The sequence below is a fragment of the Tyto alba genome, unplaced genomic scaffold (assembly GCF_018691265.1).
Source record: "Tyto alba isolate M040663 unplaced genomic scaffold, T.alba_DEE_v4.0 Super-Scaffold_3, whole genome shotgun sequence".
NCBI lineage: Eukaryota > Metazoa > Chordata > Aves > Strigiformes > Tytonidae > Tyto > Tyto alba.
In genome coordinates, this window is record NW_024881304.1 from 2,482,038 (window position 1) to 2,505,246 (window position 23,209).

Below are 23,209 nucleotides of genomic sequence, written 5' to 3' on the forward strand. Positions count from 1 at the left end.
CCGCCGCCATGCGCCGCTGAGGCGGGCGCCGGCCGGGCCTCGCCATGGGCGCGCCGCCGCCTAACGGCAGCCTCGGCCTCACCGACAGCCCCCCGCAGCCCGGCGGCGGGGGGGGCGCGGCGGCGGGGCCGGGAGACCGCGGCTGCGAAAACGGGGCCCTCATGGACAGCTTCGGCATCTTCCTGCAGGGGCTCCTGGGCGTCGTGGCCTTCAGCACCCTCATGCGTGAGTGGCGGCGGCGGCGGGCCGCGGCCTCCGGGCCTCGCCGGCTTTGCGCGGCCTGGCAGCACCGAGCGGGTCTCTTCCTCCTCGGGGGTGGTTAACGGCGCCGCGATCTCGCTGCTGTGTCCCGGGCTCGCGGCCGAGCCGGGCCGCGGCGGCCCCGGGGAAGCGTGGCCGCGGCCGGGGATTTGTTGGTGCCGGTTGAGCTGTTGCGGGGCCGGGAGGTGAGCCCGCGGGACACGGGCCGGCAGCCCGGGGAGGCCGCTCCGCAATTCCCCGCGGGGCCGTAGCGCCGGCGCGGGCGGGTGTGGGGTGGCCAGGGTGGCGTCTGAGGGACACCGCTTCCAGGACTCGAAGCGAATACACTTACTGAAATCTGCTTTCCTAGTATTTGCACCCATGCTGGTACAATGTATCAGTTTGGGGGTGGGCATGTGTTCTGCTTTGAAAAGGACTGGCAAGATGTGCTGGTGGGCGAGGTGTCACTCGGGTTTAGAATATGCAAAAGGAGGGGGTTAGGCTGTATCAGTTTTACTGCACGGGTACTTTGTCATGTCATCAACAACAAAGGAAGACACACTTGTTTAAATCGCAACGCACTATGCTGTGCTTGCTTGGAGTGTATGCTGTACCTTGGAGCAGCCGGTGAGCTCGTGTGGCTGTTTACAGCAGCTCAGCTGTTGAGCAGTAACTCCTCACTTGAGTTTGGTGGAAAGGCTGGAGACCTTAGTAACTCCAGCCTTGCCTGCTCTGAGGGTGTAACAACAAAGTGGAACAGCTCTGGTAGATTTTTCTCTTTATCCCGTACTGTGTCTCCTCAGCTGAGGACTGAAAAGCAAGCCCAGCACCATTACTCTGCTGACCATGAAGTCGCTGTTAACAAAATGTGGGGGAGGGAAAAAGGAACGTCAGCTACAAGTATTCTTCAGTTTGATCTAAAGACCAAGATCCTGTTTACAGTAGAGTTGAACTGATAACCATTTATGCTAGTGTCATACAATTATGGTTAAGTCAAAACTTTGCTAACACATTATATTTTCATACTTTAGTGTTTCAGTCATGGTTAGCAATTGCACTGGCTTTATAAAAGCTATGCCTGTAGCAGTCATCACTGTGTTGCTGAATGACAAGGGTAGTCACTGGTGTGTGACATTTGGTTAGTCAAAGCATCCTCATAATTAGGAGTTTTAGCAGTTTCCAAGCAAAAGTACCTGACAGTGATGTGTACGCATTGTTGGTTTTGGAATTAAGAGACACGAATAGATAATTCTTACAGATTGTGCATCAGGAGATGAAGAACTGCACATGTTTATTTCTTAGGATAGTATATTTTTTCTGGAAATGATATCACTTATCTTTATGCATTCTACAGGAATAGTCATTGAAAATAAGAAAAAGCGAATACAAAAAGTATGTACTAGGAAAATGAAAGCCTAGTTTTTAGCTGTGTTTCCTAACTTCACTCTGGTTAGATATTTTTAAACCATGAACTATTAGAAGGAGATTATCAATGGAGTGTTTAAAGTTGTGGAAGAAGAGAGTGAAAAGAAGGTAGCCAGTCCTTGCAACGATACTGGTGAGAAAAGGAATCTGTTTCCAAAGGAGATCAGAGCAAAGTTGCAACTTGACATGCTTACAAGCGCTTGCATTTAAAAAGAGAAGGATAGATATTTTTGTCCCATTTTTGACAGCCGTGTTCTCTTCCACTTTATTCTGGGCCTCTCCCTTAGCAGGAGGAGAAGCTGGCCCCACTGCATGGACCGGTTACAATGGGAGAAGAGCAGTTCTCAGCTAATGCTGTGTAGTGTTGGAAGGGATGGTTCTGTTCTGTCTGCTAGTTTTCCTGGATGTTTCTATCCTTTTTGTATTATATGCAAAAGATCTGATATGTTGTTCCAAAACATTTAAAAGTTGCCCTGATAAGTAGGACTTTTTGTGATCCTTGTGACAGATCTGATGCGATGGAGGAGCAGGAACTTGTGGCTGAGAACGGGAGGGAGAGCGTGACCTCTCCTCAGCAGTTGCCTCGGCACCTACACAGGACACAGTTGTTCCTGTCCCTGAGCTGCTGTGGCAGAAAGGATGACACAACTTCTGGAGCTGGATCACAGAACCAATACAGGAAGAAGAATAAATAGGGAGACATTGTTATTTTTACGCTGGAGTATTTCCGTGTTCTGATCCTCCAGTTGTGAGGCACAACAGAGGAGGTAGCACTGAGGGAGAAACAAGTGGCTGTAGGCAGGGACTGCCTGAGAAGTGGCACTGCTGTCCAGTCAGAGGTGGGCCTCCCTTTTGAACAGCATTATCTGTCTGTATGTGGCTGTAACACTTCTTCAGCTCTCCTTCGTAAAAAGTCAGAGAACTGAAGACACATGACTGTCTCTTAAGTTTAACTTATAAAGGGCCAGTCACTTGCCTTTTTTTTTTTGTGGAAAGGGAACCCTAGAAAGAGATACTCTAATACTTTGATTGTGATTAATGGTGCAGAACTCTGTAGAAAATGAAATTAAAGCAATGGCAACAGAGATACATTGTACAATTGCTCTTTATGCATAGAGGCTGGTTTTCCTTTGAAAAAAATTTGATTTGACATGTAAAGAATAAGAATTTTTGGTAACTGGCTAAATCAAAGGCTGACCCAGACTTGCCCTTGTCTAAATAAATCTTACTATGCTTGCATTCAGTGGAACAAAGAAAAATTTTCTCTTTTTTTCTGATTGTAGTAACTAGCTGTAAGAAGAGACCTTTTCTGTGCTTCATTACTAGATGTTCATCTTCAAACAACTGAAGGAGTATTGTTAAAGCAAAATTGTTTAAGATCTGACACTGTGGTTTGCCACCTTCTTGTGTGTGCAGTTTTCCAGTTGCTGTACAGCTGTGCTATCAACTGGCCTGCCAATGACATTAGTTAAACTTCATCTTTTAAGGGCTAAAATGTGGTTAAATGTCAGGTTTGTAACTTGTTAAAGATGTGGAGACTGTCTGACAGAGAGCAACTATTTTCTAATACTTCAAAGAAAGGTTTTTACCCCAATCATATTATCAACCTGCCTCACATGTTCTCTCGCTGCTAATTTTGCATGACCAAGAAGTGACAGAATTTCTCACTTTGAGATGACAAAATGATAGTTTGAAATTAAACCTGAAGTTTCTTTTTCTTTCTAGCTCTCGTCTCTTTGTTCTGTCACAGAGGGAATGAAGAACAGCTTAACTTACTGTCTTACCTCACAGTAGCCTTTTAAAGGATTGACTTCATTTTATTATATTCAGATTCAAATATACAACCGGTTGTAAAGCCCTGATCTTTTCCTTGTGGAAGATAATTTAGTTATTATCTACCCTAGTCTTACACAGGAGACTCCCTGATCCCCTTAACCAAAGAGTAGAAGTTTGCATTTGTTTTTATTGCTGTAAGTCGTTCAATGCCCCCCACATCCTCTCCTCCCTCTCTGTGTAAAGTTGTCCACAGACTAGAGAAGGGAGGTCCTCTATTGTTGTCTGAATCAGTAGTGATTATACTTAATACTGTTGGAGCCCAGTGTGTTGTCTGTAGTCACTGTGAATTAATCTTTACTGCTCTGAGTTTAGCGGGCTGCTGCAAGTCGAAACTGTTTCACCCAGACACTGCAGATGTTCCAGTACATCCAAAGGGGCACTGCAGTGTGGCTAGATGCTTCTCTCTTCTGTTGCTTCTCTCCTAACCACAGGCTCTAACTCCCTATCAAAGGGAACTAACTGATTGAAAACTACATCTTTTTGGCAAATCTGCTTGGACTGGCAGCCCTTTTGGATTCTGACCACTAATTCTCAAGTCTGTTAGCCTGCTCTTTTTCAAGTCTGTTGCTTAATTGTGCTCTTGTCCTTCCTGCTTATGTATGCATTATTTTCCACCCTGGTTTACTTAAGCTAAGGCACTTCATAACAGGAAGTCTTAATAGGTTTCCTGTGATGGAAAAGATGTGTGTTTATGCTTCGGGTCAGTAAGCCAAAGATAATATTCTTTCAGTTTGCCATTATAATGCTTGTGTCTTACTTTGTGGAGATCTTGTTTTAATATTACATGTTTGCTTCTTTGGTCTTTGTTTTTTTTTGTGCAATTAGTTATGTTTTTTTCTTACTGACACCGCAAAAATTGGTTTGAAATATTTTTGTGTAATACCACATGTTTTGTCAGTAATCCCAAGCACTTTCTGATCATTCTGTGGTTAGGCTTTCATTGTTATTGAATGATTAGAGAGTGGTGGTAGCACAGTATTCCCACACATGTACAATATAGGTATAGTTGTAAATAATGCAGTTTTTATTAGCCGTACTTGCAGAAAGCTATGGGGGAGAAAAAAACCTGTTGACAGTCCCTTTACCCTGTCTGACAAACTTTCAAGTCCTTCATCTTGAATATATAGTTTATTTACCAAGCTTGTTTGTCAGAAGATTGATACCTTATCAGTGTGTGGCTATGTTTGTTTTGCGATACTTGGGAACAGCTAAGAAATTAGATGTGAGTCATATTGATGAATTATTGAAATCGAAGAGTCACTTGAGTCTCTGCAGGTAGAAGGTTCATGTCTGTCTGTGGAGAGTACACACACACACATATATATATATATGCTGTAAAGGAGAACAAAGTATGTGGGACTGTTACTTTTTAATGCCTTTATTGCATTTTGTGTCTGTACTCACACTGAGAAGGGTAAAAGCTTCTCTGTTACACTTGGTGCAGCTGCGGTAGATAAGTGAGTAGGTAGGTTTGCCATTGAGGGTCACAGCTTAAAAGGAATATATATAGTATCTTGTATAAGAGTTGTTGCTATTTTTTAAGGTCGTCTCTGCTTACGGTGTCATAAAGGAAGTACCTTAAAAACTGCATAAAGTCTATTCACTTTACAGCACGCTTTCCCACCTGATAAACCATGCAAGGAAAATGAATGTTTATTTGTAGAATAAGCTGTTTTAGCAAGTAGTCTAGTAGAATTCAAAATGCTTTAGTAAAAATATGAAATCACTCCCCTGAAAAGCATATTTTTGTCAAAGTAAGGGAGTAGTATTATGGGGAGTAATGTTCTAGGGAGCAGGGACTTGAGAAGAAATTAAGTAATTTCAGTGGCCTTTCAAAAAAAAAAAAGTTTAAAGAAAACTTTTAGATACAGAAGAACTAAAGCATGTGATTTTTCAGTTGTTTTCCATAGCAGTTTTCTTTCTGCTTGAACAGATTTCAAAAATTAGAAAATGTCAGGGAGTTGTCTTTGATACATCAACAGGCTTCTGAGTAACAGTAACAAGTTTATTCTACATGGCAGTTTCCTAAGGTGTAGGGCAATGGCCTGCTGGCAAGGTGGTGTTTTATTAAGAAAGGCATTATTTTGAAAGACTTATTATCCTGACTTGATAATATCCCATCCTTCTACGTACCTATTCACTCTGAGTGATGCAGTGCATGTTCACGTGAATTGCTGAGGACCACTTCGAAGATGTTCTGTGGGCAACTGATTTTAAATCTTGTCTCATACAGAAGTTTCAAATCACAAATGCGATGTTTCATATTTACGAAAATACAAGTGGTATTGTACTTACACAGTGAATCACACTTTGTAGAATGCATTTTATCCTTTTCCTGGAACTCTTCGCAAGTGCAAGTTCCTAGTGAATTGCCAGATATATGCAGAACTTGCATTCCAGTGTGTATTTGGGGTTACCCAGTATTAGCAGTCTGAAATGACTTTAAGGCCCACTGTCAGGTGTTGCAGGGGTGAGGATGAGTCCCCTTTGGCAAGTAGGATATGCTATTGACTTGTGTTAAAAAGCAAAATCTGGGAAGCGAGTGAAGGGAAAAATAATTTTTAAAAAGGAGAAATGGTGGGGAGGGGAATTCAGAAGATGGAAGTAGCAGGACTTTTTAATCGGAAGACAAGCGGGGGGCCCTGCTGGTCTGGGGCGCCCTGTGGGGTGGGCGGCCCCTGGGAGGACCCCGGAGAGCTGCAGGGGGGGATGGCATGCCCCCCTGAGCTGCCTCAGCCTCCCCTTGCCCCAGGAGCCTCCCCTTGGCTTCGGGGATGGGATCCAGTGAGGTGCTGGGTTTGTAAAGCAAATCATGTCTTTACCTGAGAGTCAGTCTGCGGGCTGGGCTGGCTGCCGGGTGGCACGGAGGGGTGACACAACCCCTTCCCAACCTGGCTGGAGGCCAAGGAGGAAACAGGATGGGGTGATGGTGGTCGAAGGAAGGTGTTTTATCCTCTTGCTCCTTCGGGCCCAATCCATGGTAATTAGTAACAATCAGTATCCTAGTGGGCTACAGCAGCTATTATTCCACAGATTAAGTGTCTGCTTGTAGCTGCAGGACTCGGAAAAGCCCTGTGAGGTCACTTTGGTCACAGCCAAGTAAATGATGCCTTACAATGATCGAGTGTGGTGTTATCCCCAGATGGTGAGGTATCGCTTGCATCTATGTTACGTGGCAACTTCTTGTTTTAAATAAATCATCAGTCCTTTCAGTGTCTATGTGAAATCCTTATCCGTGTTTGAAACAAAAATAAGAGATCCATTACGAGCCATAGTAGAAAAAAAGTATGCAACCACATGGGTAAATTAGCAAAGTAAATTGTTTTATTTTACCATGCTAATATTGTAGTAGTCTTTAATATATGAAATATCTAGTTGGGATAAATGCTGTCCACTGCAAGGTCTCCAGGAAAAGGCAACTCTTGCTGACAAATTTCATGTTGCACAAAAGCAAGTAATGATAGTGTTATGATCAGCTCAGCTGATCCTTTTTAAGTGAAGCAAATCACCTGAAATGAATTTAGGAATAACACTGTTGGAATTGTTTTCTATTTTGAAAACAGAAGACCAGTCTTGTTTTGTAGCATAGGTATGTGTCTTTGCATTTACTGACAATAGGAGAAACATGTTTTCATAATGCTGAGTCCTACTTAAACTGCATTTCGTTAGTGTTTTGATTAAAACTACTTATAAGATGTTTGATTCTTTGTTGGATATAGATAGTAATAGCACTTTATTGGGTGGCATAATGTCCTGATCGTGTCAGGTCATTAATATTTTAGTGCCATTAAATGCAGCAACTATTCTTGAAATGCCATGCCAGTAAAAGTTAAGAAGTAAAAAAAAAAAAAAAAGTACCAATTTAGACAAATAGTCCGTAAGTTGCACTTTCGTTAACAGTTGTCTGATGCCTTTCTTTTTCTTGTTGGCTCAGAACATACTATGTTTTTCTTATTACTCAGATGATTGCTGGATATAATTGTACTCCAGATAATAAGATTGTTCTGAGTATAATTATGTATGTCATTCACATTATGAAATGTTTAGGAAAAAGGGTAAGTTATGTTGACATTTGTAAACTACTAAAATGATAAATTACCCAGAAACTCTGAAGCTGTGTTTAATTAGAACTAACTTCTGGACTGTTAGCTAGACGGTTGTTTAACTGTAAACTGCATAATGAATGTGTTCTTCACTAGTGTTTCATAATTAAATTTGTAAGGAGATGATTTGTACAAATACACAGTGTGCATTTTTGCGTTCTGCAGTGATATTAATTTCATGGTTAATGAAGTTTGCATTCTTAAACTGGTATTTAACAAGGTCTTATCAGTGTGGATTTTGTTGATGAAATGAAAAATCAGGTCTGCTTTCTCATGCCTGCTTGTAGGAAATGCTTTGTATTCTCAAAGATTTCTTGATCACACCAAAAATGTGTTCCTTACAAAACTTAGTATGTTAAATCTCACTGGCAGACTGAATATAAGCTTGGAGCTTGCATGAGACTTCCTTTGCAGGTGGTGTGGTATAGGGTTGAGGTTTTAGGGTTTATTCAGGAATAATTGAACTTGTTCATACTGTTGCTCATGATACTCAATACCTGTTTTACTACCAGTGACCCTGAATCACACATTTTATATATATTTGTTGTCATAACCTCGTACATATGTTGTCATACATAATGAATATTGAGGATGAAAATGTGCTAAAATGGATTCACCGTTCAAATTCCTCATAGCTCGCATTGATGGTTGGGATCCATAGTTCCAGATGTAAGTTATTTCACAGCCATGCTGGCTAGAGTAGGGAAAAGGCATCCCAAGGAAGGTACTGAACTTGTTTTTTCTATTGTTCACTATGTTTTTTCTCTAGATGCTGCTATTTTTTTTAATGTTTTTGTAATTTGAGATGTTTTGACTTTTGACAGAAGTTAAGATGGCTAATTTTTGGCTACCCCCAGATTCTAAGACAAATTATTCCTCCTCTTGTAGTGATTAATGTGTGTTGGCTCACCTGAGAGAAGAGGAACACAGCACTACATTTCCTGGGTTACCTGGTCACAGGGCATTAAATAGAGCTCAGGAGGACTTGGGAAGCAGCTGGCCTGTAAGCTGCAAGGTGCTTGGGACATGAAGGTTTGTGACAAGAAGTTTATTTGTATACTACTTCTGTTTGAGAGGTCTCTCCCTTGCTGTGCTCCACTGACACTGTTGAAAGAAATGAACTGATGGAAGTAACTAGAAATTGTCAGTGAGAGGTGAACTAGAGAGAGGAGTTCCTGAATTTTGAAGTTTTTCAAATGTAAGTTTTATAGGACTGATGTCAGTTTGGTAACTGGTAAAACTTAAGAAATCGTTGTCCTGGGCTTGAATGCTCAGAACTTGGCCAAATACAGTCTTATAGGGTTCATCTTACGAATTTTGGATGGGCTAGCCAGTCACTTTGAAAGAGTACTTACAGAAACAACCTTTGCTTGCTTTTTGTTGTTCCACCCCAGTTAATTTTTTTTCCATTTGTCAAAAATACAGATCTTTTTTCCATGAAACAAAATTTACTTTAAAATTACAAACTATTCACAACTTACATATATCCTGTGTCTCTAATAGTTTTTGAAGATACTATGCTCTTTACTTCCTTTTTAGAATACTTCCTCTTACTTCCTTACTTGTTCTGGAAAAGCTACTATGTAACATCTTCCAGTATACCTTTTTTTGTTTTGAGGCAGATGGTATGACTAGCAGTGTATTTTATTTCATATGCATAGGAGTTTAATGCTTTCTTTGCAAGGTAATCGTAATGTTAGAACATGAAGTAGTCTAAGGAGCTTTAAAATGAAACATGGGTGGGAGGGGTGGGAAACACATCCTCTTCCATCTGGGCTTAAAAACTTGAGCTTTCGTATGGCAGTGTGGTATCAGTGTGGGCATTAGGTTTCAGTGTTGTGAAGCTTTTATGAAACTTACATGGATGTTAAGTAGTATGAGGCTTTAGCATTAAAAAGAATGATCATGCATGTGGAAATTATTACATGTTTTCATCTTTATTTCAAAAATTTAATTTATGCAGTGAGTACCTAGTTGTTAGATATGTTTATATCAAAGAAGTCTGCATAATTGGCTGACTCAAGTATGAAAGTAGGTTGTATATCTTTTGTTCTCTTTAAAACAGTTGGTGTTATGTGAAATGTGTCTTGCTTGCAATTCAATGCTTCGGTAGTTTCAGCAGCCTAGGAAGAATGAATTTGGTAAGCAAAGCTAATTAGAATTTAAATGGACTCTAAACATATAGTGTACATCTACCTTTGGCCTCCTTGATTTATTATATTTGTTGTTTATAATTTTCTACAAATGGAAACACAGTTTTCCTTTTACATTCTTTTTGTGTATATCTGAACTTGTATTTTGGGTTTGCTTTCTGCTTTTAAAACTGCTAGCTACTGGCTTAATATTTTAATGAATGAGCGAGTGAGTTTGTAGCTGTGCTTTGGCTTTACTGTCAGTTCCCAAGAGCTGGTTTAAAACAACTGGCTTGAATGACTGAAAGTTCATTGATATCTGTTGTCATACTAATAATGTTAGGAAGGCTTCATGTATTATTGAGTAACCTCGTGAATGCAGTATGTGAAAATGGTGTTGTGAATCATAAATTGCTGCTTAGGTCACATTAATATGGATTGATTCTGTTTGTTTTGTACTAAATAATTCATGTTTCCCAAATGGTTCTTATTTTTAATATAAAAAAAAAAATCCACTTGAACACGGCAGACGGTATTTTTCATCTCTCACTAGCTGTATGTTTTGCAAGGTGGGAATGGGTGGTCTCTTTCTCTAGCAACATACCTTTTTTATGGTAGTTCTTTTAATAACACCTGGTTCAGAGTATAAAAGCGTTTGCAAGGGGGCTGTGTATTAAACTTCTAAAGCCAATTTTACGGGCACTTTTGGTACTGGAGGCTTAGATGTGCTTTGCTTTAACTCTTACCTGTTGAAGACATAGAGTAGCATATGCTTCTGCCTCTGAAAGTGCCGGGAAACTGTGATTTATTGTTACCTTTCAAATAGAGCACACCTTGACCCAACAGTGTTATGTATGCTAAATGCAAAGATAACAAATGCTTGTCTCTGGGATCAAATCTTGTCATATAACTTTAATATTTGGATAACTATTTCCTAAGTACTTGTGCTGTTTACCTTAGAGTTCTTAAAGCAGTTACTTGCAACCCTTTATTGTTGGTATAGTGTTGACGTGTTTTTCAGGAAGTAAATGGCTGAATTCTTTTATTTACATAATGTGTATTATATGCATTTTATGATTTCTGAAGTGCTGTTCTCTCTTGAGAGGTAGCAGATAGGTTAGCAGCTGAGTGAGAACTTGTGTCCAATTCTTTGTTAGCTTAGCTATTTTAAAAGTAAGCTTTACATTTTAAAAATGAAAAAATCTCAATTACAATGTCTGTTGGTGTGCTATGTTTGGGCTGCATGCTCTAGGAAGACACATTTGTTTCCTCTATTGATAGCCAAGTTAATGCTCCTGTCAGAACCACTGTCATGTGCTATCAGGATGCATGAGATCAGCCTTGGTGAAATTGTCTTAGACTAAGTTTATGCAACAGGTAATAGGACTTATTTGTGTCTCCCCCAGCCAATCTTCACAAGCTAAGCATTTGGAAAATTTTTTTTGAGCTTAAAATATGTATGTGTTAGGAAGAAAAAGCTCACCAAGCTCATGTAGTACATTTGGCTGCCCTTCCTGAAGAGGCAACATTGTCTGTTTTATTTCAAAGCCCAGGTAGCAGGGGTTTTTGTTTGTTTCTGATAATGATACGTTCTCTCCTTCCCTGCACTGTGAAGGGGAGCTTCACTTTATGATAGCCATTCCCTTGGCTATCACAAAATCTTTGTAGGGACAGAATTTACAGGTAAGTTTTTAGCTGGGTGTGGAAGCAGATAGGAAGTAAGTGTTTTTAGAGGTAACTTCCAGTAACTGTAATTCTTCAGAGTTTATCCAGTAAGCATTGCTGGTCATTAGATAAATTATGTGAAATCCAGTGTTGGCACATAATTTTCCATCATCTTATGTCATCTGTGTTGAGACAAAAGAGCCCTGGTCATGAGATAGCTGGGCTTGACTGATGCTTGGCACTAGCATATTTAACTTTGCAGTAAAACAAAGTCCCTTGTTCTTTGCTCTAACAAGAGTGCAAGTCAGACTCATTTAATTATCACAAAGTTTTTGCTGCCTAAAAACTGTAGCCACAACATTATTCTAACAGCTGTCTTTGGAACAGACTTGCATAAGATCTGCAGTTTTGCAGGTACCAGGTGGATGTTCAGACACTGAATCGTTAGCCTTACAATGTCCCTGGACAACTAACTAGCTGGGCAGTTAAACTCTGTGTCCAGTGTTTCTATAAAGTTTTTCCCTGGGTGACCGTCTTTAATGGACAAGTTCCTAATTACACATGTGTGTCTACAGAACCACTGAGGCCAAGGGCACGGTGGAATTAAGACGTTGGGTACTTGCATGGCTAATACTGTTTTCTGTGTTACAGAAGTTTTAAAAATCCTTTTTGCAGGGGAGCAAAGCTGGTGAGCTCATGCACTTCATAGTATGTCAGTCTTTAACATCAACTAGAATAAAATTTTCCTCTGAGTTATTCCATAATTGTCTTCATCGTGAAGGAACCATGGTTCCTAGTATCTTTCTCCAATACAGCTGGATGTAGCTGTAAGTCAGTTGCTCCGGTCCAGTGTAATTTCTGCTCTAGTATAATTAGTGTCCAAGAGCGTTAGCAAGTCTAGGACATTAAGCAAAAATACAATGAAGATTTTTAGGGTTCTTATGTAGGGAAATAAGCAGCAGGCTTTCAGAGTATCCTGTATTTGAGCATCTCAGTTGTAGTTCACAGGGTGTAGGAAGAGAAGGAAGAATTGTGGTAGGGCAAAAATTGAATTTCCAAGACCATACTTCATTTTCTTTTTTGAATGGAGAAATGAGCAGCAAGCTGGTTCTTTTGGTCTTTTTTGCAATCACATTTATTACTTCTCTTTAAACACATACACTCAGTGTTCCTATTTTTTTAAAACTATAAATATAGGGAGATGCTGAGCTCTTAAGTTTCACAAAAGCTTTTGGCAATCAAATGATATGTGGTTTACACACCTGTATACTTTCTTGTAAGGCGTCATTTTAACCCATTCCCATCAGGCATGTGGATTCTTGCAAAGTTAATTTAAAAAGGAAAAACTTTATTTTTAGGGAATCTTTAATTTCTTATTCCCTCTTTGCTGCTATCAATAAAATAATGGGAGGAATAAAGTGAAACTGCAAGACAAGCCTCTTAAAAGCTTTGCTTTAGTGGGAAAGGGAGGTAAGTTCAAATGTACGATAAAGATCACAGATAATATAAAATTCACCTGTAGTTGTCATTCCATGGTGGTGTGATTTTTCAGGAATTATTAGTGTGCATGTGCTTATTCAAAACAGACATGGTTCCCACTGTTGTGGGAAAAGTGTTGATACTCGCAAGCAGAACAGTGTTTTTGACAGTCTTCCTAAATAGAATTTCAAAAAATTGAAATCTGGCCTGCATATGTAGTTGATTTTACAAGTTTTTTTACAGGGTTAGAAATTGCAGGATCAAATTATGATGCATATGTTCTCCTGATAACCAAATGTTCTGAAAATAGTTCAGTTGCTTGAGAGTAGCCATATGAAATTCTGCATCCAATTCTGAGTTTGGATGCTAATGTTTGGTTTAACTCTTCAGATGCTCGTCCATCCATAGATAGCAAAATAACGTTCTACTGGAAGCAAATACTAACTCTGTAGTAGTAAGTACTGTTCTACTAAAATCGAAGTAACCATTCAGGTCACAACAGTCTTGCACCATGAGGGCTGTGCTGGAGGGTCTGTGGCTGCAACACGATGTTCAGGAAGCCCAGCAAAGCCAACCTGCTGGACCAGATTCAACACTCTGGTGATGTAACGCTGTACGGAAGCTCAAACTGCAGCAGGTTTCCCACTGTTAAATTCTGTGCATACATGTATCCATGTATGTGTATGACTTTATTAGCCATACTTTGGTCCTTTGGTAATTGGCTCAAATCACAGAGCTTTTAAGTGTTGTATCACAGAAAGATGATTTTTAGACTTACAGACCAATTTTTGTTGGAAAGGACCCCACACGTCACCTGTTCCCAGGTCCTGCTCGGAGCAGGGCCAGTCTATGTCCCCTTGCTCGTAGGTAGCATTGTCCAGGTGAATTTTCAAGCTCTATGAGATGGAAGTCACTGCACCCTCTCTGGGAAACGTTGCAGAGTTTAATTGCTCTCATTGCAAATTTTTGACTTCTGTCATGCTGGAATTTCCCTGGCTGCAACTTGTGGCTGTTTCCTCCTGCCTGTTGCGTCTGCACCTGTGAGAAGGGTCTGATTCTGTCTTTGCTGAAACTGTCCACAAACATGAGCAGGTTTGCATGTGTGATGTGTGAATATGATCTTATTCTTGCTAACCTTTTCTCCTTTTCTGGTTTTCTTCTGTTTGGCTAGCTCAGCTGTTGCTTTACTGAGGTCTCATGACAGAAATGTGTGGGAGGTTTACGAAACAAAACATTTTGTCACATGCTTTGTCTCTGACCTATTTTTGAAAAAGTTTTGAGAAGCACTGGAAATACAAGTGAAATTCCCAATTCTCTCTTCCGGAGAGTGGTGTTATTGTAGTACAGCTGCAGAGGACATCAAACGTACTGAATATTCTTTAGTTTATTTTCTTTTTTTTTTTTTTTTTTAATTTAAAATTAACGAGCTAGAGAAATCTTCTTAGATCTTTACTGGGATCAGAAAGATTCTTACTGTGAACTACCAGAACATGTGTCAGAGAAATGCAATAATAGATGATAGGGAGAAACATTTCAGACATTTGAGTTGGGCCAATTTTGTGCCACTACAAGAGCAGCCATCTGGAAACTTGGATTTCTTGATGGGAAGTTACTTCACATCAGCAAAATACTTCCCATGGAACTTTTTGAAGAGGTGAAGGAGGGAGAGAAGAAAAGACTGAATTCCAAGTACAGATTCAAGTGTTGCTTTTCATATTGACACTTTGGAGAGGTTCTACTTTATTTCTTGTCTCTGTTCCTATATATGGCCTCTGTTCTTCCCAATGAGTCTTCAGTTTTCTGGAATACTGATTGCAGAACTCCTATATTAAAGTAACTGTTAGAAATAGTACTCTGGCATTAATTATTCCTAGAATTTCAATGAAATGGGAAGACAATTTAATGAACTTGAATTTTGCATTAGCAATACTCTGCTTTATGTACTTATCTATTATCTGTCCATCTGGCAGCTCGCATGCTTGTTGGCAGAAGTACTTTTATTTCCTTTCCTGAAAAATTCTGGCATTGAGTATATAAACAAGCAGCGCTTCTTTCTTCATTTATAATTCAGCATGAAATTCTGCACATTATTAGTTAATTAATATTAAATATGGTGAATTCTTGCTAGTGTGAATATAACGCTCCGAATTGAAGCATATGGAGTGGTACCACCTCCTCACAGTGAGAAGTTGGCAGATTGAGATCCATCTGTCAGCTGACACACGCACCAGCGCACGTCTCTGAGTTTACGGTGAGGCAGTGCAGACTGCCAAGAGAAACTGAGTGGGGCTGTGAGCATCTACAATCATGACATCTTTCAGGGGAGGGCAAGTAGAAGAATTTCTTTCCCCTTACCAATTTGATAGATGCTCAGAAAACTTACAGAATATTTATTTGAAAAAATTTGCTGGCTTTTGGTTGCAAAATCAATTTGTTAATAGCAAACATGCTACAGACTCTGATCTTACCAGCATGGTTATCTACAGCCTGTTGCTTTCTTGCTCAGTTATCTTACTGCAAAGGCCCCAGCTGTCTACAGCCATACAGAAAACATGCTCTCTTGCTGAGGGAAAAGTTAAATTGCTCTCAACTTGAACCACTCTGATGTGATAGTATATCGTGCTGGGTAGGAAGCATAGCCTGGATACTGCATCGTGGTATGTAGGAAAATACCTGGCAATATCTGCATATGTCAGAAATACCTGATGTTCGCAGGCATAGACCTGCAAGAAACTAGGCTGAGAAAACAGCCCTGTTTCATATGGATCTACTGGGCTTTCAAGTGTAGAGGTACATATTCATCAGATAGCAACTCCTAAAGCATTTAAACAGATTGTCTCATTTCATTTGGGAGGGTAGAAGTTTGTTGTGTGATCAACCACTTAATACATTCCTGAAAGGCATCTGTAGAGGCTTTCAAAGTTAACTTTCCTGTTTAATGTTAAATCAAATGAAATGTTATGTTTTCAGAATCAGTCAGAGAAAAATGGACCTTCTGAAGTCTTTTTCTCAGTATGGATATAATTTGAAATTAGCTGAATTTGTTTTGAATATCTTCTAAACCAATTTCTTGGTGAATGCCTTAGAGAAAAAAATTAATCCACAAGTTTATACAATCTCTTCATAGCAATAGTAGACAAAAACCTAAGCTTAGAATTCCCCTTCCCTCCCTGAAGTATAGAAATCTTACCAGTTCAATTTCTATTTTGTCTGCAGAAAAGCATCTTACGCAAACTCCACAGTAAGTTGAAACTTCTGTTCCTTGCATTTATTCGCTGATGCTTTGTGGCTTCCTGTTGTGCAAAAGTGACACTAATTAAAATAATCCATAGTGTGACTGGGGAGGACTTGTCATAAAGAGCAAACTGGTTAACTTAGCTGCATGTTGCTCATTTTTAACAGAAATTTTATATTTATGGCATGCTGTTTGCAGAGAAAACTGCTGGTAAATGTTGCTATTACAACTTTATCTTTGGTGTAAATGTACAGTCTTTTCCTCTTGTCACTTTTTGATTTCTAATGGTTGTATTATATGGGGTTGAAACACAGTTTCTGTGTCTGCTGTTGGAAGCAAAGACAGACAGTAGAATCGCAAGTTGTTCGCGTGGTCCTCCCTGCAAATGCTGCCCCTCCATCTTGGAGGTGAATTTTGTTTTATTTATTTAATGCTGTATTGTATAAAAAGGGTTGGCTTTGGGGAAGATTCCCTTACTTGTGAAAAAGTTGTGATTGGTTCACGAACCAAAATGTGTTTTAAAGGCTAGGTAAGCATAATTTATATGCAGCATCCTATTTGAAACTTAAATTCATCACTAATACCTAGAGAAACAGGTTAAAATACCTACTGATGTTTTGCCTGACCTATACCTGCTATGGTTTGTGACTTTTAAGATAGAATGTCTGCAAGTGGAAGAGGAGGAGGGGAGTCAGGGCTTAAAAATATTTTTTTTTAAGAGAGAATTTCTGAAATAAGAGCCTAAAGAACTATTTTTCAGGACTTATGTTGAAGGGACTGGTGAGTGACACTGAACCTTGGTTAGAAGAAGGAAGTAGAACCCATATATGAAGTAGTGAAAAGGTTTTCCATTACCCTGTTATCTTTGTTCTGTCTTTGGGATATATCAGGAATTAGTATCTTGCAGCTGTAACAGAAAATAAACCTGTGTTAATCCTAAGAAGGTAGGGCAAACTGCATATCAGACGGTACAAGTGTATGGACTGGCCACTGTTTACGTATGAGCAACTTTTTATCCCTCAATTTTCTCACACTGGTTCCTCCATGAGCCAGCTAGATCCTTCCCTGCCTTTGGTTCCTCCCCTAAATAACCCATCATAAGTCTTGTGCAATCCCAAAACACTGTTCCCCTGCATCCCAAACCTGTCCTGTGCCCTGATGTGCTGACCACCTCCCTCCCAAAGGTGCTCCAGAGCTGGCTCCCTGGGCTGGGTGTCACCCCTGGCCGGTGGGGCTGAGGAGTCCATGACTGGTGTTGCCCCATCTGCCCTGGGACTTCTGCTCCTTCCAGGCTTCTGGGGATGGAAGTGGGAGTAGCTGGGTGGGCTGTGATTTGGGCTCCCCCTCCTTTGTGGATGTGCAGAGGAGCTTTCTATCAGATAGCCAAACAGTTTTTATCATAAACTGTATCAAGATTGAAATAGTCAAATTTATCTATTCTTTTTGCCTTTGTATAGTCAGCACTAATTTTAATAATGGATTTTTTTTTTTTTTAGTTTTTAGTATGTTAACAAGTATTAACCTTTTTGTAAAAGGATTATCTGACTAAAAAAAATCTCTTGTGCTTTTCTTTTGCATTTCAGTTTTCCCACAAAAGTCTTATTTGTCATCCATAAAGTAAATATACTTTGTTAGAGAATATATTTGTCCTATTACTAATTCATTTGATTTATTCCTGATATTATAGATTGCCCTCACATTGCGAGAATACTTTCCAATTTGACTTCTGGTCTCCAGTGAGCAAAAGAAACAGCTTTTTCTAACACCTGCTTTCCTATCGGGAAATTAAATTTTCTGGATGGGCAGCCATAAAAGCTAAGGCCAATGAAATGGTGGTCGGTAATAGATTATTTTTTCATGTGAGGTATATTGGCAGTCAGACGATGGATCTGTAGGAACTTGAAGGTGACAGCAGGGAGCTAGTTTCATTATAAATCTATCCTTAGAGATTGATAAAGTTAAATGCAGTTGTGTAGGCTCTAATTTATCAAAGAATGTAATGTTTCTGCAAGATGATTTGCTTTTACTTTTCTATATTTTTGTTGCTTTGGGGGTTGCTGATTGTCCTCATTTATTTATTTATTTTTCTTAGTAAAACGCTTCAGAGAACCAAAGCATGAAAGACGTCCCTGGCGGATATGGTATGTTTTTGCATGCTTTATTCTTAGTTGTTTTGTTTTGTTTTTCCTGTGTGTTTTAGAAATTGAAGGATTGGCTGTTTGCATGTGATGATTTATAAAAGAGTAATGACAAGAAGGTGACTGACAGGAACAAAGAACATTACTGAAATAGGAGTCAACAAAAGATTATCTTCTGTGTGTTTTCCTGCTAGTTCTTTCTTACTAAACACTTCCAGGAATCTCTACAAAGATGTGCATTTAGACATAAAACTTCGGGTTGTGCTTCCTCCTGGTAATGAAAATGTACAGTTGCCCTAAGATGCATCAAAACATCTACAAATTTACATAAATTTATGAGAAGCACTCATCTAGGATTAAACAGAATTCCGTGTTCTGTAGCTATCCTACTATGTATAAGATAGAAAACAGTATGGTAAAATATATAAATACATAAGCCATTAAAGAATACAAGGTATAAAAAGTATATTTGTTTTTATTACTTTTTAAAAGTTGTTGCACAGCAGTAATGCTAACATGACCTGTACTAGTTTGAAGACTGGTGTAAATGTTAAGCTGTCATTCCAGTTGTTGAAGACTTCAGTGGTTTAAATTAATCTCACAGAGTGCTGCTTTTCAAAACTAATCCTGACCTTTATTTTGTTGAAAAAATAAATACAAAATCTTTGTTTACTTACAGATTACCTCAGCCTGAAATTTTAAGAAGTGCAGTGATAGCCCTTGTTCTGGGACCTGAGTATTGTTATTTATAGTATGGTTACTGATTAGATAACTCACTGGCTTCCTGCCTCGTCTCCAACACTCTGCTTTCTACATCATGCAATGAATGCAAGAGAATAAAGTTTAAGACAAAGTTGAAGGGAAAGGAGATTAATTCAGGCATAAAATGTTGGTTGGTTTTGTTGGGGTGTTTGGATCCTTTTAGACATGGAAACAACAGGCCAAATAGGTGTTGGTCTGTATAAAGAACACACGCTTGCCTACAGAGTATTTTTGACATGATTCCTATATTTAACATTTATTAAAAAAATCCATTGGAAGTTTTGGTTTTGTGCAAAGGATGATAAAAGAATGGTAAGGGCTGGAGTCAATAAATCAGTAACTAAGTGTTTTTTATGTTTTCCCTGTAAGTAGCAAGCTATTTTCTGTCTAACTCTGTCATCTGCTTTGGAGATAATGCTTTCAAGGTTGTAATTTGCAGTGCGGTCTAAGCTGTTGTACTACAGATAAAATTCAGTGAGACCACTTCATGCCTTCAGATGAAAAATATGTTGGCTTTTTAACAAAATACTATAGATAAAGGACTCGTTAGCCAGCTATTAAATTGTTCACCAACAAGCACATGATGAGGATTTTCTTTTTGTCTATGCCCTATGCTTGATAAAAATGTATAAACATAAAAGGACTGGAATATCTAGTGGGGCTAGGATACTCATTGTTTACAGGAGGTTATTAAAGACTTAGCTAGGTTTAGTGAGGATTAGTTCTTGGATAATGCATATGATACCAAGAGGGTATCCCTAGACTTTAAATTTACAGTGGTAAGGTTTCAAGTTAGTATGATCTGGTTTATTGTTAGCAATAATCAAGGAAAAAAAGGGGCAGAATTTAAAATGGAACATTGTTAAATAAGCTAAATACCATGAAACTTTATCATTCTGGTGTTCTTATTTGAAGAAAAAATGAGTAATTGAGATGGAATTTTAATTAAAATAGATTTGCAATGTCTGACTGTGGTGTAAACAGTTTTGTGTGTCTTAAACACTGTTTTTACTCTACACAGGTTTTTAGATACTTCCAAGCAAGCCATAGGGATGTTGTTCATCCACTTTGCAAATGTCTATTTATCAGACCTTACAGAAGAAGACCCTTGTTCGCTGTGAGTGTTTAATTTCAGAATAATTGGTCTTTATGGAAGTTCTGCAGTTCAGTTTGGTGTTCCTGAACGGTAATGCAAGGTAGAGCCGAGAAACCAATTTTCATGGTAAAAATCAATCACTTTCAAAAACCTGTGGTTTAAGCTTAGTTAATCAAGGATCAGACTTCCTGGGAAAGCTTTTTCTGGGCTGTATATCGATATTTTAGAGCAAGGTTAAACCCTTCCTACTTGTCCCTCTCCAGTTAGTTAATGAGGACTTAGGATGCACATTGTAATATGAGACTGTTTACTGAAGGAGGTGCTAGGGACCAGAAAAAATGAATATGAAGTTGTGTACACTGACCTCCAACTGCATTGTTCACTGCAATAAGGCTTTAATATAAAGTTAGGTTGCTTTCAGGGATATTTAGCAAAAATCATTCATGTTTGTATTTTCTTCTAAAACCTACATTAGCTACTGCAGTATTATTTTCATTTTGTTAAAAGCAGGAAATCTTGCTCGGTACCCAGGCAGTTAGTAGAAAAATTAATTTTGCAATGTCACGCTTGGAGCAGTGTGACTAAGTAGATAAGCATTTCACTGTAGTATATTAAGCCTGAAGATTTTATGACTAAGACCCTGTCAGGCTCTTTACAGGAGCTCCTGAAGCAAATGGTAATTGCTTGGGTTTGTTCTTGATAGGACTCATGCTCAAAGAAGCTTACATATTCCTGGTAATAGAAGCTGTGAAATTACTTTTAAGAGCCTAGTAATTTGCCCTTTAAAACCAATCCAGTTCCTTCAATGGCATCTGCTCACTGTTGTCCTTTGGTAAACAAAGGAGCTACACAGCTCAAGGAATATGCTTGTGTTGATTCACAAGCCTATTTTATTTCCCTTATTCCTTCTCAGTTTCTTTTGTGCTCCTACATGCTATAAATGTGCAAGTAAAACACTGCTTTTCTCTTTCGACCACAAAGCATTTTGATATTTTGATAGGGAAAATGCATTTATTTTAATACATTAACTGTAAAGTGTTAATTTAAATTATCATTACGACAGTTTCAATAATCTCAGGTATTGTTGTAGGATCTTCCTTGCTTACTGAGTTAAGAATTTCCTGATAGATTCAAAAACTGGCAGATGCAAATTGCTTTCATTCCGTTTTTATATATTAAAGTATATATTCAAGTAAGCTAACCACAGCATGTCTAAAATTGTGTTTAAAGCTCAGTAGTTTATTACAGTATTTTAAAAATAAAAATAACTTTGTACTATGTGCTCAGCTTTCAAAATAAAAGGTTTGCTAACATGCATTATTTTCTGTGTATTTTAATCTAGTCTACATAACTTTATTTTTAAATACCACTTTTCGTGTAAGTGTAACATAACACAAGTAAGAGGGTGTTATTCACTGTTCACATGATAACAAAAATGACAATGTAGAGCTGTATAACTTCCCAGACAAGGGTGCAGGTCCTCTATGTTGGCAGAAAAAAATAGCTTGTAGTATTAACCAAAGCCACTTTTTCTTTCTTGGGAAAAATATATCTGAAGTGTGCAAGTAGGTCAAATTCAGTGAGTAAAAGCAGTGTTTCTGTCTGTGTCTTTAAATAGGAATGATTTTACTTAGCAAATTCAAACATAGATAGTTTTCTGTTTTTTCCTGTTTTGTAGTTTGTGGGTTATTTTCAGAACAAAACCAGAAAATGTAGTCTTAGAAAACATTGCAATTCAAAGCTTGGAAAGAACTAGAGTTGGAAGTTGCCATTTGTTTGGGAATGTAGTGCTGTAATTCAGGCAGGTGTGTGATAATATCAAAGCTGATAAAACATCTGTTAAAACACCTCAACAGATGGGTGGTTGTTTGAAGAATTTTAAATAGAAAAAGCAAACAGCACTACTCTTCTGTAGTGCAGGGTACTCAGCTGGCTGTATGCAGTACACCAGGAAGTTTGTATGAATCCAGCCTTTTACTCAGAATTCTTGGCCAAATGCATTTATCTGATAGTGGCAGCAACTTGTTTTGTTGTTTGTGCACTGGTTACATGTGAGCAGGGTTAATGCAGTGCATCACAGAATGAGCATGTTGCCTGCATGTAGAGAGCCTGATGTGCTTGGGAATAATAGGCATACTTGGCCTGTGCTGTGAGCTGTAATTTGATGTGAAATAGGTGTTGGCACATCTCTTCTCCCTGCTTCTGATGGCTGCCTTCCTGCTATAGACTTATAGCAGCCTCTTGTGGCCTTAAAATGACTTGTGTGGACTTGTAATTGCCAAGTTTCCTCTGCCAAACGCTAAACCTTGATTTTAATGTTTGTCTAATATGTTAAAACTCTGATTTGACACAAAACTATTAGACAAGTATTTTTTAAAAATGAAGCAAGGCATATCAGCTTCATTTTTATTTTTGAGCTGCTCTTGAATGGGGTTTTGAGGGTCAGAACAGCTCTCTTCCTTTACTATTTTGAATGCATGCATTCTGTCTTTGCTTTTCACTTTGATACTATTTTGTCCACGTGGATTTGTCTCTGTAGCCAGTAGAAGCCTACAAGTCTCTGATTTGCTGTTTTTATCCTTGCAGATAAGTTCCTATAGACTGTAGAGTTTACCTTAAGTATTTGGAATTACCAAATAAGAACCTCAGTAACAGGGATTTACTATGTGTCTTACAGCCAACTCTTTCTCATCTGCTGTTGAGCTAAAATTGGTTATAGCAAATAAACCAAACTGACTTACGAAATGCTCTGAATTTCAGCTGTACCATTTAATGAACCTAAGAATTCATTTGAAACCGATAGTAATCTCTAGTTTCTTGAATCACAGGTAAGATCCCAGCAGCTCCTCTTGAAACAGTAAAAGTAGTACTGCAGCAGTTGTGTGTTTACCGAGGGATGGTTTTGTTTTGTTTTCTAGGAAGGCTTGTTTCTGATTATTTCAGATGTTTATTGGATAAGAACTGAAGTGCAAGAAAGTAAAACACTTTTGTTCCTAACACTAAGTTGAAATTATGCCTAGGTAGTGACTGTAGTCTAGGCATGGTATTCCACTGCGCCTTGCTCCTTGTTGAGGAGGCTCCCTTGAGTAAGAATACCT

General features: G+C 38.8%; 1 protein-coding gene across 4 annotated transcripts in view; it reads left to right on the forward strand.

Moving 5' to 3' along the window:
• The window catches only part of LOC104356516 (store-operated calcium entry regulator STIMATE), a 36,287-nt gene continuing 13,078 nt past the window's right edge, over window positions 1-23,209 (forward strand). For 2 of the 4 annotated variants that reach the window (XM_033004617.2, XM_042799590.1), the window contains exons 1-3: window positions 1-225; window positions 18,208-18,256; window positions 20,037-20,132. In XM_033004617.2, the coding sequence (XP_032860508.2) occupies window positions 45-225; window positions 18,208-18,256; window positions 20,037-20,132 (326 nt within the window). In that variant the 5' untranslated portion in view covers window positions 1-44. Of the gene's footprint in view, window positions 226-8,492; window positions 8,637-16,096; window positions 16,122-18,207; window positions 18,257-20,036; window positions 20,133-23,209 lie in introns of all 4 variants that reach the window. The other 2 variants (XM_033004616.2, XM_033004619.2) reach the window with 2 other exon arrangements.